At 37.9% G+C, this 15,356-nt stretch overlaps 1 protein-coding gene across 1 annotated transcript in view; it reads right to left on the reverse strand.

Annotated features, from left to right (window-relative positions):
• COL19A1 (collagen type XIX alpha 1 chain) overlaps window positions 1–15,356 on the reverse strand; it is a 398,183-nt gene that overhangs the window by 90,891 nt on the left and 291,936 nt on the right. Inside the window, exons 19-20 of the mRNA XM_036768309.1 lie at window positions 2,660–2,695; window positions 2,498–2,551 (exon numbers count right to left, since the gene is read on the reverse strand). Of these exons, the coding sequence (XP_036624204.1) occupies window positions 2,498–2,551; window positions 2,660–2,695 (90 nt within the window). The remainder of the gene's footprint in view (window positions 1–2,497; window positions 2,552–2,659; window positions 2,696–15,356) is intronic.

Genomic DNA, 15,356 nt, shown 5'->3' on the forward strand with positions numbered 1-15,356 from the left:
CTTTCCTTCCTCTTTTTTCTCTCCTTCCTCCTCCTTCCCTCTCTCCCTTTCACTCTTTCTCCCTTCCTATTTCTTCTCTTGTTTAGTTTATATATTCCTTTCATTATCTCTCTTTAACTTTCTTTTTCTTTATTTCTCATATTCTCTAAGTCTATTTCTTTCCCTTCCTTCATTCGTTCATTCCTTTCTTTTTTCCTCCTTCTCTCTTTCCCTTCCTTTTATTCTTTTTCCCTATTTCTTTTCTTGCTTAGTTTAGATGTCCTTTTCATTATCTCTTTAACTCTTTTTTTTATTTCTTACATTTCTGTTTCCTTCTTTCTTTTCCTTCCATCCATCTTCCCCCCTTCTTTCTTTTTATCTCCCCTCTGATCCCCCTCCTATCTCTTACATTTTGCTATTTTGCTCATACTATTATCAGGTTAGTGTTTTTGTGTCATCAGGTAACAAAATTAATAAAATACTTTTCTTGCCACATTGCATGACCAAGGTTCTGTGAGCCTAGGTCATCATGATAAATCATGGGCAATTTGCTCTTGAGTTTCTGCTCCAGCTGGGGAAACAAATCTCATTCAAAACATTTGTTGTTACAGCAGTACTTCCAGGAAGAACAGTTTGGGGGGATAATGAAGTAGATGAAGTGTTTTTAATACTGGAAATTGCATTTGCTCTCTGTAACAGATACTCTCTTTGCCTTTTCCTAATTTCACTTTCTCTAATATCCTCCCTTGATGTTCCAACTTTGTTCCCATCCCCTTCTCCCATGACGGTATTTGGCAAATTCTCACTGGATACAAGTGCCTTGAGTTATATGAAGGAAATGAGCAAGAGATATCCAGTAAATAATACATGTGTTTACAAAATAAGAATGCACGAATAATTCCATAGCACATATAGAAAGCTTTGGGATGCATCTCATTTTAAGAATTTCATATCTATAGAATTTAAAGAAAATATGCAAATTTTCAGCAAAACACCAAAGTAGTCTGAATATGCAAGATGATCTAAATGCCCAATTTATATGTCCAAATTTAGAACCTAAATGGTTGATTTCACTTCATTGGAGGTCTCCAAGATGGATTGGCATGCCCTTTGTCAGGTATGATAGAACTGTGATTCCTTTCTACTGAGTTGGACTGAGTATGAATTGGACTAACTAAGGTCCTTTCCAACTCTAAATTCTCTGATTCTGGCTTTAAAGATATTTCTGTTGTTCTGAATGATTATATTGATGCAAGAAGTATTTTAATGTTTTTTTTCCATGTAAGTACTTTGAGACTCAGCTATAGTTGGCCAGTAACTGCACCAAAACCACTTCTTTTTCATTCCAGTGGAAATGTTGCTTAATTTTACATGATTGCTTCACATTTTCTTCTTCATATCCTAGAAGTCTAAAACCAACTTTTAATTAATAGTAGTTATAAAGAATTCCTAAGTAGGCTGTAGGCTAATGATATTTAAAAGGATCTTGCGTTGCAATTGGTTACTGACACCAAGTGAGCAGATGCAAAAGCATTTAGTGGGGGTGAGGACTCATTTCCTGCTCCATCTGAAAATCATATTCTTCAGAAAACATAAAATAAAGTGGTCACATGAAGAGATATTAAAATTCTCAGAAACTATTTTTTTTGTTTTTGATGGGATTATTGTAAGCTAATTCTCAAACCTTTTAGTACATTATATCTCATTTTGCTAAATCAGAAACACAGATCTCCTCTATGCTTACAATATTTCCTGGAGGTCCTCTGGGTCCTATGGAGCCTGCTGGTCCTTGCTGACCCTGCATAAGAAGTTGATATGTATTTTAGCTCCAAAGAAGATATTATATCTAAACATAACCCCAATACACATAATAACTTCAGTGACACCTTTTATGACTACTACAGAATTCCTTGATGTATAGGAATGTGTGACTATCACAGATATTAGTGTCCCTTGATAGTAGTTTAGTATACATTAGACATAGAGGGACTCTTTACCAGGTTTCCATTTAAAGAGATCTATTATCAACAGCAGCTGATGCCTGGGTTAAATGCCTTGCCCACTAATAGGGTTTATTCTTTACTAATCTCACTCAACAGCTGCTAGCAGCTGGGACACTCCTGCAAAAAAGGTTTCTACACTTGGATTTCAAGAATTTGGAAGCTAGGTAATTGGTATAGGCGCCAAGTCATCTAAACTCCCCTTCCTAGTAGAAGGAAATCATTTTAAGGATTGAGACCAAGGAATATGGTTTTGTTGCCCCTCTTCATTCTTTTGACTTTTAGGTATTCAATGGCAAATACAACTTTGGAACTCCCAAAATATCAAAATTATGTTGTAGATCATATGGCAGAGATACTGTGAATGTAACAAATGAGTTTAATAAATGTACACACCATGGAGAGCACTGTAAAGCCATCAAATCATGTATGAGTGACAAACCCACATCTTTTGCTTTAAATAGAAAATGAGAACATAGGATTTTTTTTCATTTTATCTCCACTATAACTTTATATACCTTAATTCCTGGATTTCCTGCAAGTCCAGGGGGACCAGAATCTCCAGGTTCACCCTAAATATATTGTTGAGAAAGACCAAAAAATGATTACTTCATATTCAAAACAGCTTGAGGAAACACTATGAGTTTATAGATGAGAAATGAAAATGGTAATGAGATTACCTTCACTCCTGGTGATCCTTTTATCCCAATTTCTCCCTGTAAATAAAATAATAATAAGCTTAAATTTAAATAGAGATAAATGCTAATTGTTCAGTCTATCTGAATAATAACTGACTGGTATACAGTAGATGGAAAATTTTAGATGATATGGTAAAGCTAATAATTTTTCATAGACAAGTCACAATCTAAAATCGTTGGATAAATTAAGTAAATAATAATTTACTAATTTTCTTTCTCCTTAGTAGCTACACAATTTTGTCTTCTGATCCAAATGCCATTTTTTCCACTTCTCTCATATTTTTTCAATAAAATTGTTATTCTAATATATAACCTATTGTATATTTGACACCACTAAGTCAACATTATTATAATTCAGTGCTAACTATTCTCATGGAGAATTCAAATGACTAAAAAACAAGAACATTTAAACTATCATGTCCTAGATATTTTGTTTTCATGTAAATGTACCATATGATCATAGGATTTAGAGCTGAAAGGGGCCTTAAAGATCATCTCTTCCAGATCCACCATTTTGCAGATGGAAACTGAGGACTAGAGAGGTAAAGAAACTGCTCACAACCAGTAAGTGTTTAAAATGGAACATGAACCTTACTTGTTTGATTCCAAGTCCATGGCTGTCAATGCCAAGTCAGCTACCCAAAGTTGGATTGATTTTATAGGACCATAAACGCCTAATGACTAATTGCGAAAGAAAATGTGTACTCCCAATAAACAATGAAAAAAACCTAATAAATGACACCATATTATTAAAGCTTCAATAACTTCCAGAGATTAAGGTAAGAAAATTCAGAATTCATAGGAATCAAATAAAGTTCCCATGGACTCCCCCATCAACATTATTTATTGTAAAAATGCTCCTCCTTCTTCAGCTACTCCATTGTACCAAACAACCAAACAAAGGCTCCTCCATTTTCAACTACTTCACTGTACCCTGTAAGTATTTTATTCTCTTCCCTTTCCTGTAAGACATATATTTTGTCATCAAGTCTACTTTTTTTCTCCTACCCTAAGGAATGACAACTGAAATCTAAAAGCAAAGACAAGAAACTGAAAACATCTGAAAGGGAGATGATATCTACCTAATGCATCTCTTTTTCTCCTTTCGTAAAAGGTTCTTCTTATAAACATGTATAGAAAGTTGTATCAATTATAAATATGTTGCAGATTGACTTTTAGGCATTTACTCTTTAAATGTGGCTGCATGAAGGTCCTTTGTTGTTGTTGTATTTGTCCTTTGTTTTCGAAGAGGACCATGGCATCAGGGAAGTGATGACATGACTTGCAGTTGACTTTGATTTGAGGGAGGGAGGGCTGTGCAAGGTAACCATCCTCACTTTCTCCTCCAGAGCCATCTGGATCCAGTCACCTGATATTCACCAGGATGACTGGAGATGGCCCAGGATGCAATGGGAGAACCTGGACCTTTTAGGCCAAGGTGTTAGACTTAGAGTGAGGTAATTCCCATTCTTTAAGAAGTGAGTCAAGGGGGAGGGGCGAAGCCAAGATGGCAGCTGGAAAGCAGGGACTTGCATGAGCTCCCCACCATGTCTCTCCAAAAACCTATAAAAATGGCTCTGAACAAATTCTAGAACTGCAGAACCCACAAGATAGCAGAGGGAAGCAGGGATCCAGCCCAGGACAGCCTGGATGGTCGCTGGATGAGGTCTATCGTGCAGGGGGTGGAGGGGAGCAGAGCTCAGCATGGGTGGTGGCAGGACCAACTAGACAGTGAGCCGGGAGGAACAGGCCCTAGTGCCCTGAATCAGTGAGCTGTGGCAGTTACCAGACTTCTCAACCCACAAACACCAAAGACAACAGAGAAGGTTAGTGGGAAAAGCTGCAGAGACAGAGTTCGTGGTTCGGCCACCACCCCAGGGGCAGTGGGGGAGATGCAGCTACAAAACTACAGCTGCAGTTATTTCTAGCCCCGGGCCCACGTGGTGGGAGAAATTAAGTGGCAGATCAGAGCAGGAGTGCAGAGCCTGCTGAAGATTTGCATCAGGTCCAGGTTGGTGGTTCTTGAGGAAGGAGGAGTGCTGGTGTGGCAGAGCTGGCTGCATAGAAATAGCTCTGAAATCAATAGCACATCCCTTCAAGCTTGGAACAAAGTACTCTTTGCTCTAGAAGCAGTCATACCCCAACGAAAAACTCAAGGGTCAAGTAAGCTGGCTGGGAACATGGCCAGGCAGCGAAAACGCACTCAAATTCAGTCTCAGACTTTGGAATCTTTCTTTGGTGACAAAGAAGACCAAAACGTACAGCCAGAAGAAGTCAACAAAATCAAAGAGCCTACACCAAAAGCCTCCAAGAAAAACATGAACTGGTCTCAGGCCATGGAAGAGCTCAAAAAGGAGTTGGAAAAGCAAGTTAGAGAAGTAGAGGAAAAATTGGGACAAGAAATGAGAACGATGCAAGAAAACCATGAAAAACAAGTCAATGACTTGCTAAAGGAGACCCAAAAAAATACTGAAAAAAATATTGAAGAAAACAACACTTTAAAAAATAGACTAACTCAAATGGCAAAAGAGCTCCAAAAAGCCAATGAGGAGAAGAATGTCTTGAAAGGCAGAATTAGCCAAATGGAAAAGGAGGTCCAAAAGACCACTGAAGAAAATACTACCTTAAAAATTAGATTGGAGCAAGTGGAAGCTAGTGACTTGATGAGAAATCAAGATATTATAAAACAGAACCAATGGAATGAAAAAGTGGAAGACAATGTGAAATATCTCATTGGAAAAATCACTGACCTAGAAAATAGATCCAGGAGCGATAATTTAAAAATTATTGGACTACCTGAAAGCCATGATCAAAAAAGAGCCTAGATATCATGTTTCAAGAAATTATCAAGGAGAACTGTCCTGATATTCTAGAGCCAGAGGGTAAAATAGAAATTGAAATAATCCACAGATCACCTCCTCAAAAAGATCCCAAAAAGAAAACTCCTAGGAATATTGTTGCCAAATTCCAGAGCTCCCAGGTCAAGAAGAAAATACTACAAACAGCCAGAAAGAAACAATTTGAGTATTGTGGAAAAACAATCAGGATAACACAGGATCTAGCAGCTTCCACATTAAGGGACCGAAGGGATTGGAATACGATATTCCGGAGGTCAATGGAGCTAGGATTAAAACCAAGAATCACCTACCCAGCAAAACTGAGTATCATGCTCCAAGGCAAAATATGGATTTTCAATAAAATAGAGGACTTTCCAGCTTTCTCAGTGAAAAGACTGGAGCTGAATAGAAAATTTGACTTTCAAACGCAAGAATCAAGAGAAGCATGAAAAGGTAAACAAGAAAGAGAAATCATAAGGGACTTACTAAAGTTGAACTGTTTGGTTTACATTCCCACATGGAAAGATGATGTGTATGATTTATGAGACCTCAATATCATAGTAGCTGAAAGGAATATGCATATACATATGCGTATGCATATATATACATATGTGTGTGTCTATGTATGTATATATGTAGGTGTGTATATATGTATATGTGTGTATATATATACACACACATATATATATATGTATATGTGTGTATATATATATATATATATATATATATATATATATATATATATACAGAGGGCACAGGGTGAGTTGAATATGAAGGGATGATATCTAAAAAAATAAAATCAAATTAAGGGATAAGAGAGGAATATATTAAGAGAGGGAGAAAGGGAGAGATAGAATGGGGTAAATTATCTCGCATAAAAGTGGCAAGAAAAAGAGGTTCTCTAGGAAGGGAAGAGGGGGCAGGTGAGGGGGAATGAGTAAATCTTGCTCTCATTGGATTTGACCTGAGGAGGGAATACCATACACACCCGATTGGGTATCTTACCCCAGAGGAAATAAGGAGCAAGAAGATAAAAAAGGGGGGGGCGATAGAAGGGAGGGCAGACAGGGGAGGAGGTAATCAAAAACAAACACTTTTGAAAAGGGACAGGGTCAAGGGAGAAAATTCAATAAAGGGGGATAGGTTAGGAAGGAGCAAAACATAGTTAATCTATCACAACATGAGTATTGTGGAAGGGTTTTACATAATGATACGCATGTGGCCTATGTTGAATGGCTTGCCTTCTTAGGGAGGGTGGGCAAGGAGGGAAGAGGGGAGAGAATTTGGAACTTACAGTTTTAAAAACAGAAGTTCAAAAACAACAACAACAAAAAAAGTTTTTGCGTGCAACTAGGAAATAAGACACGCAGGCAATGTGGAGTAGAAATTTATCTTGTCCTACAAGAGAAGAAGGGAAATGGGGATGGGAGGGGAGTGGGGTGACAGATGGGAGGGCTGACTGGGAACGGGGCAACCAGAATATATGCCATCTTGGAGTGGGTGGGAGGGTAGAAATGGGGAGAAAGTTTGTAATTCAAACTCTTGTGAAAATCAATGCTGAAAACTAAATATATTAAATAAATTAAATTAAAAAAATTTAAAATCCCAATGCAAAAAAAAGAAGTGAGTCAAGGAATGGCCCCTTTAATTAGAAAAAAAAAATCAACCTGCGAGGGGAAGACCTTCAGGGTTGCTGTTCCAGAGAGAAACAGTTACCATTGACATTCAGTCTAAGTCAGGAGGGCTCAAAATACAGCCACTAAGTGGAGCTTGGGAAGGGACCTATTATAATCCAGTCTATGAGCTTCAGAGTGAACCAGGTTTAAGGTTTGGAAAAGGAGACAGAAAGAAAGGAGAGGGGGGCCCGGGGGGAGACACAGAGAGAGAGAGAGAGACAGAGAGAGAGAGAGACAGAGAGAGAGAGAGAGAGAGAGAGAGAGAGAGAGACTGAGAGACAGAGAGACAGAGAGAGAGAGAGACAGAGAGAGAGAGAGACAGAGAGAGAGACAGAGAGAGACAGAGAGAGAGACAGAGAGAGAGAGAGAGAGAGAGAGAGAGAGAGAGAGAGAGAGAGAGAGAGACAGAGAGAAACAGAGAGAGATCTAGCCAGCAAACTCCAAATTAGTATGAAGCTTCTGGCCATCAAAATTTATCTTCCTTGGGACAAGGAGAGAGAAAGGGGAGGAGAGGACGAGCTGAGTTACCCAACTAGCTGAGTCCCCATTGGGGCAGCTCAGTCTACTCACAGGTTGTATTTGTCAGAACCCTCCTTTACAAATATTCATCAACAGTGAATTAGCACTGGGGAGAGCACTACTGTTGTTCCTGTACTAGATGAGGCTAAGGCTGGTGCATAGCTGTAGCTTGGGCATTCTGAGCTGTGGTAGGTTGAGTTGATGTGATGTTAGCACTAATTCCTACACCAGTTATGGGAACCCCTAGGAAGAGAAAGGGAACCCTAAGGAAAGGAGAAATGCCCTAGATCTGAAATGGGGTAGGTCGAAACTTCTGTGTTATCAAGTGAGTGGATGTTGTACGTCCAGTTTGGGCAAGACAGGGAGCCTTAATCTCAAAAAAAAAACCCAACCAAAACAAAACCAAAAACCACCCCAAACGCTAAATCATAAAAACAATGAACTGGAATGTCATGCAGAATAGCTGTGCTAGTTAAAAAATAGCCCACTGGAATTAATTTTGAAAATCTTTTTTGTATGCACAAAATGGAAAAGTAATTAGTCATTAATATTATTTAGGATGTTATGAATACTTGACAAATTAGAATGCTGTGAGATTAGTGCAGGGGGCAAAGCAGACTGAATAAAAACCAAAAGACAGAATGTATGTGAAAATTGTAGAGCCATGAAGTAGCAGACCATTATCTTGAATTACTTTTAACTTTATTATTATTGATAAACTTTAACAAAGCTGATAAAAATGAAAATATAATAAGTGAAAACACTTTAAAAAAGTAAATGAATGATTTATAGGTTTTCTCTATACTTTGATTATTTTACCATTTGCTAAAAGAAAGGAGGGCAGTGAGTTTAAATTTTAATAAGGAACACTATAATCTGAGATTTGCGGCTTCTTAACATTTAAAAAAATTTAGTTGGTTTAGTTGGTTTGTCTATTGTTCTTTTGATTCTACTTTCTTTACTTTGCATCTATGTATATTTCTCCCTATCTCTTTTAATTCTTCATATGCATCATTCATTACAATTCCATATTCCATTACGTTCATGTACCACATTTTATTCAGCTATTCTTTGGTCATGTTTTCAGTTCTAGTCATCTGCCTGCAGATTTTATGCTATGAATGTGAATGAATAAAATACTATTTATTAAGCACTTACCATGTGCAAAGCACTGTATTAAGGATTGGGGACACAAAACTAAAAGCACATTAAAACCCCTGCCCTCAAGGAGCTTACATTAAAATGAGAGACACTACGCTTATAGGTGAGTGGTGACCGAGGAAGATAACTCTAGTCCAAAAATTACAGGGATGGTGAATCGGGACACAACCCATCCAGGAATAATAGTGGCATTAATCTGTCAATTTTTATTTAGTTGTTATTTATTGAATTGAATTTAGTGGTTATTGAAGCCATACAAGAGATGGCTAGAAATGAGGAGGAGGTAAAGGACAGTGGGGTCCAAGACCCCATAGCTAGTATATATAACTGTGAATATTATTCTAGAGATTGATCTTTTCTTCTTGTCCCTTTATAACATAAATCTTATAGTAAGGTTGATGGAGTCAAATGGAATGGATAATTTTGCAATCTTTATCACAGAATTCTAAGGTATTTTCCAAAGCAGTTACCATTTCCCAGCTCTATTAACATCAGCGCACTTGTTTTTCCACAGATCCACCAACAATGAGGTTTTTCATCAGTTATCATCATTGCCAATTTGATACATATAAGATAATATCACTGAACTGTTTTTATTTAATTTCCATGATTTTGAATGGTTGTTGATAATTTGGACTTCTTTCAAAAATTAACTGTTCATGTCTTTTGGTCATTTATTCATTGGAATATCACTCTTAATATATGTTTGTTTCACTTCCCTAAAGATTTTGGATATTAAATTTTTATCAGAAACATTTAATGCAAAGATCTTATCCTAGTTTGCAGTCTAATATTCATGTACATGATTAGAATTGTTTTGCTTTTCATCCACCACATCCTGTTATATTGTTTTTATAATTAACTCATTAGCATCAATCCAATCCTAGGCAGACCTCCATACAAATGCTCTCCTCCATTCACACAAAACACAGAAGTCAGGGATTCTCACTATACTGATATAATCATTCCATTGTTCCTTACTTTTTAGTCATGTGCAGGTAAGAGTATGGTTTAGAAGCTACCCTCTCTTCCCAATTCCTTACCTCTTCCTTACCTTATTCTTCATCTGTGTCACTCACAGTCAAGGGATAATAATTCCTTCCTGCCTACTGTCTTTCCTTTTCCTCAAAGTCACGTTCTTCATTCTGTTTTTATTCTGTGGGTTTTTTATTTATTTCTCTCAGTGTTCCTTGTATAAGGTGCAATACATCAAAGAGACAATAGTCTTTCTACCCTTATAGCATGTAAAAATTCTAAGTCACTAATTATTCATTCCTTGTTCTAAAGTCTTGTTAGCTTTGTTCTGATTCTTGGTCTGGATGCCAAAGGCTCATGCTTACCCTAGTTTCTTTAGCAGTAAGATTTAAAAATCTTTTTTTGTATTAAAAATCTTCTTTTGTATTAAAAACTTATCTTTTCTCCTAAGAAATGTCCAGAGTTTCTGAATAGGCAATATTGGGGTTGATCTAGTCAACTTTCCTTGATTTTCGGTATATCACACTCTAGTTTTTCTTTTCTTCTGTTGGCCTAAATGAGAAATTTTTTGTGATTCATATTGGTGCCTTTTGCTGTGGATTTGCTTTTTTGCTGGCTCTTTATCAGATCTGCCTTTTGTCATTGAAGGTCTGGTGCTTCGATGACTACATTTCGGGTTGAATTAAATTTTGATGTCTTTTCTATTATTTTTCTGAGGATCCTATTGATCAGAACTCTACTCTGGATTTTTAGTACCTCTGGAAAATGTTCTTGATGATTTGCTAAAGTAGGCTCTTTGTTTCTTCATTTGTGGCGGGGTGGGGTGAGGGGTGGAGACCACAATTATTGTCTGGTAGTCTTGCTGAAATCTATTCTCCTGTTCTATTACCTTGATTTGTAGAGATCTAAATTTTTTTCAGTTGTACCTTGGAGGGTGGGGTGGAGGTGTTCTGTCAGGAGAAGAACCACTGTACTCCTCTACTTTTTATATGAGGTTTTAAACTAAATGTTCCAACCTTTTTTCTCTTTTTTAAATATCTTTTTCTTTTTTACTTATTTCAGTTGATTAAAAATTTATTGATACCTTTTTTATGTCACATTCATTTCTAAATATTCTCCTCCTCTCCACTGGTGCTTCCCCTGTAACAAAGATTTTTCAAAAGAGCCCAGCAAAATGAAATAGCACAACTATCTGTTACAATATACGCAATATTCCAAACTTTTCCACCTTTCCAACAAAGAGAGGAAGGTGCATTTTCTCATTTCTTCCCTGCAGCTAAGCATGGTCTTTATCCTTCATTTATCTTAATTCCATCTTTATGCTAGATATTTCTTTGAAGAATATTTCTATAGATACAGTTTTGCTTTGGGGAATATCTTATTTTAGTATGAATGAATGAATAAATGAAAGGGCATTTATGAAGCACTTTGTGTGAAGCACTCTGTTAAGTACTGGGGATACAAATACATAAGCAAAGATGGTCTTGGGTTTAAAGAGTTTATATTCTTTTTGGGAGGGGGGAGCAGGGCAATTGGGGTTAAGTGACTTGCCCAGCTAGTATATGTGTCAAGTGTCTGATGCTGGATTTGAACTCAGGTCCTCCTGACTTCAGGGCTGGTACTTTACTTACTGCGCTACCTAGTTGCCTCAAGAGTTTATATTCTAACTGGGGAAACAATATGCATTTGGAAGTGGTAGTCAGGTAAGGGCCCTTTGGCTTGAAAAGTTGAAGAGATGGCAAATAGGGTTGTGTCTTGCATAAAGGAGACTGCACAAGGCTTTCAGTAACCCTGACCTTCTCCCTGGTAAGCCCTGGCTCTCAGGAGCACAGAGGTCATTTTCTCCTCTTCAAGACTCCTCTTTTAGGGGAGAAGGACAGAGTCTTTTGACAGGTGAGTGGGTTATAGTATAACAGTGTGTTTGAAGCTGGAGGTAGGCTTGAGATCTCAATGGACCTAGGGAGAATTGTCTAAGGTAGGAATGTGAGATGTATCTGGTGCATTTCATCAATCAAACTGACTCTCTGTATCTATGGCAACATTATGCTCCTGAGTGTGCAACAGCTCATTCAGTTATTCATCCATCAACAATATTTATTTTGTTCATGTTGCCCCATTTTCACATATGGCCCAGTAACAGCTCTCAGCTAACATGACATTTTCAGTCTTCTGTTTTTCCTCAGCCATAATTATATTTTAAAAAATGAAAAGAGAAGAAAAATGTAGCTAGTCAATAACTTGGTTGTGTGGTACATACATTTTGGGGCTTTAAGATTAAGCTTTGAAGATTTAATGTAAAAAAATCCCAGAATGTTGGTAATTTGAAGAGACTTCAGAGATCATCTAATCAAATCCTCAAAATGTCTTTCACAAATGGTTATCCAACCTCTGCCTAGACATGCTCACCAGTACTGGTTTTGCTCTCACTTGCAGCCCCTGATTCACTAGTAGAGGTGAGGGATTGGAATGTTCCTAGCCCACCATTGCCACTTCCGTGTTTCCCCCTCTATCACCATCTCTCAGTAACCTCTCCTTCTTTGAGTTTCATTCAATTCATATTTGACACCCATTTGAGATACCATTAGTTGTTGTCTACTGACCTCCAGAATCTCCTTCCTTTCTCAAATAGCAGTGCCTGGCTCACGGTACTCATCTTCTTCCCAACTCCTACCTTATACTAGGGGATTTCCACATACATACCGGTATTCCCTCAAACACCCTAATCTCCCAATTACTCAAATTAATCAATCCTCATAATCTACTCCTCCCCACTACTTCTGGGACACACAGAGATGGTCAGTCAGTTAGTAATCACTTATTAAGTGTCTACTACATGCCAGGCATTTTGCTAAGCACTAGGGATACAAAGAAAGACAAAAGATGGTCCCTGCTCCCAAGGAGCTCACAATGTAATGAGAGAGAACATGCAAATAACTATGTACAATCAAATTATATACAGAACAAATTTGAAATAGTCAAAAGAGGGAAAACTCAGAAATGGGAAAGGAATCCTGCAGAAGGTGGGATTTTAACTAGAACTTGAAAGAAGCCAGGAGGTGGCAATGAGGAAGGTGAACATTCCTTTGATCTTGCCATTATCCAAAAGTATTCCACCTCACTATTTATGAACTCTGAAATTCCTTTATCTTATAAGCTGTTGTCATTTTGCCTCTTCTTCTGCCTTACATCCCTAACCCCATTCTTCATTCTCACTGTGACCTTCAATTCCTCAACCCCTCAGTTCTTTCCAATGCCAACCCTTCAGCACTGGCTACATTCACCTTTCTTCCCCATCTTGACCCTTGTTGAACCATTTCAACTTTATACTATCCTCTTCTCTCAAGTCACTTGCCCCTTTACCTACTGAAGATCTCCCTTGCTAAGCCTCGGTCTTGGATGACTCTCATCATCTACCACTTTTATTCCTACTTACATGCTGATGAACAAAGCTGGAGAAAATTACAAAACTATGCTGACTAGATCCACTATAAATGTTTGTTATATAATCTCAATTGGGCCCTCATTGCAGAAAGGCAATATTTTTACATCTTCCTAGTTAATTCACTATCCTATTCACCACAGTGGTTCTTCCAAACTTGCCATGACTCCTCAAGCTTTTCAAGGCTCCTCCTCCCCAACTCTCTCAAGATGAGAACGTTGCCTCATATTTTGCTGAAAAATTGAGATCATTCTTCTGGAGTTTCCTCTTCTTTCCTCTTCTCCAATCACTCAAATATCCTTCAACTATTACCTTCTTCACCTGTGTTCCACATGATTAAGTGCCATTCTTGTCAAGACAAACCCCTGTATCCTATTCTATCCCAGCTTCCCCAGCAGACTGCTCTATCATCCCTACACTCCCACTTATCTTTAATCTCTCCATTTCTATTGACTACTTTCTACTGCCTACAAATATGCCCATTTCCCCCATCCTCAAAACCCCCTTACTTGATTTATCCATCCCAGCTAGTCATCATTCCATTTTTCTCTATCTTTTTTGATGCTAAACTCCTTGAGAAGTCAGTCTACAATCATGGCTTTGTTGGCTTCATTCAAGTCTCAGTTAAGGTCCAACCTTAGACAAGAAGCATTTCTTAGGTCTCCTTAAACTTTATGCTCTCCCTCTGAGACTCCCTCCAATTTATCCTGTCTATAACTTGTCTGCACAGGATTGCTTGAATGTTGTCTCCCCTATTAGACTGATCTTCTTGAATGCAGGGACTATTTTTTGTTTGTTTTGTTTTTATTTTTTGGCTTTCTTTGTATCACCAGTCCTTAGCAGTGCCTATCAAACAGAAGGGAAAGGGAACAAATGTTTATTAATCTGCCTACTCTGTAGTAGGCACTGTACTAAGTGCTTTCCAAATGTTATCTCATTTCATCCCCATAACAACTCTATGAGATAGAAGTGCTATTATTATCCCCATTTTACAGCTGAGAAAATTGAGTTAGACAGGGTAATTTGCTCAGGGACACACAGCTATAAGTGTGTAAGTCTGGATTTGAATTCAGATCTTCCTGACTATAGGCCCAGTGCTCTGTTTACTGGGCCACCTAGCTGCCTGTGTAGTGGGCACTTAAATGCATCTTACTGAGTTGCTGACTGAATATTTCCAGGGACATGGAACTCACTATCTTATTATGAGCAGTTCATTCCATTTTTAGATAGCTCCAACTGATTTTGCTATTGTTTAGTCAGTCATATCCAACTCTTTGTGACCCTGTGGACCTACTATCCATGGGGTTTTCTTGGCAAAGATGTTGGAGTGGTTTGCCATTTCCTTCTCCAGTTAATCCTTTGGATCCATTTTGTTAGGCAATCAGAGATTAAATGACTTGCTCAGGGGCACACAGCTAGGAAGTGTCTGAGGTCGGATTTGAACTCAGGTCTTCCTGACTCCAGGCTCAGTTCTGTCTCCACTGAGCCGCTAGGTATGCCTCCTGTTGATAGAAAGTCTTTATATCAAGCTGAAATCTATATTCTTTAGCTTCTTCTTATCGGTTCTATTTTTTTTTCCTTCTGGAGTCTCACAGAACGAATTCATTCTATTTTCTTCATGACAATTCTTTAGACATTTGGAGAAAATGATCATGTTCCCCTACCAAATCTTATCTTCAGGCTGAATGTCCCCAATTTCTTCAAATAAACTGGAGAAACTGATTAAGTTTTCTTAACATTATGTATCACAGACATATTGCTTTTCTTTTGCCTGCTTCTATGCTTACCCCATTACTGAGATGAAATGCTGTTATTTCTGAAAGAGCTGAAATAATAGAAAGATTTTGCTATCTACATAAAAGGATCCAATCATCTGTATTAAAGGCTAATGGCAGCACATTAAATCAGACCAATCAATTAGCATAGAATGAAACAATGAAACAGTAAGTGAAGCCATATTATGCAGAGGGTCATGGCCTAGGATCTAGATTCCCACTGGTCTGGGAATGACGGGACCTGCATTTCAGTCCTGGTTCTTCTACTAACTAGTTAGTGAGCTTAGACAAATCACT

The sequence above is a fragment of the Trichosurus vulpecula genome, chromosome 7 (genome assembly GCF_011100635.1).
Source record: "Trichosurus vulpecula isolate mTriVul1 chromosome 7, mTriVul1.pri, whole genome shotgun sequence".
Classification (NCBI taxonomy): Eukaryota; Metazoa; Chordata; class Mammalia; order Diprotodontia; family Phalangeridae; genus Trichosurus; species Trichosurus vulpecula.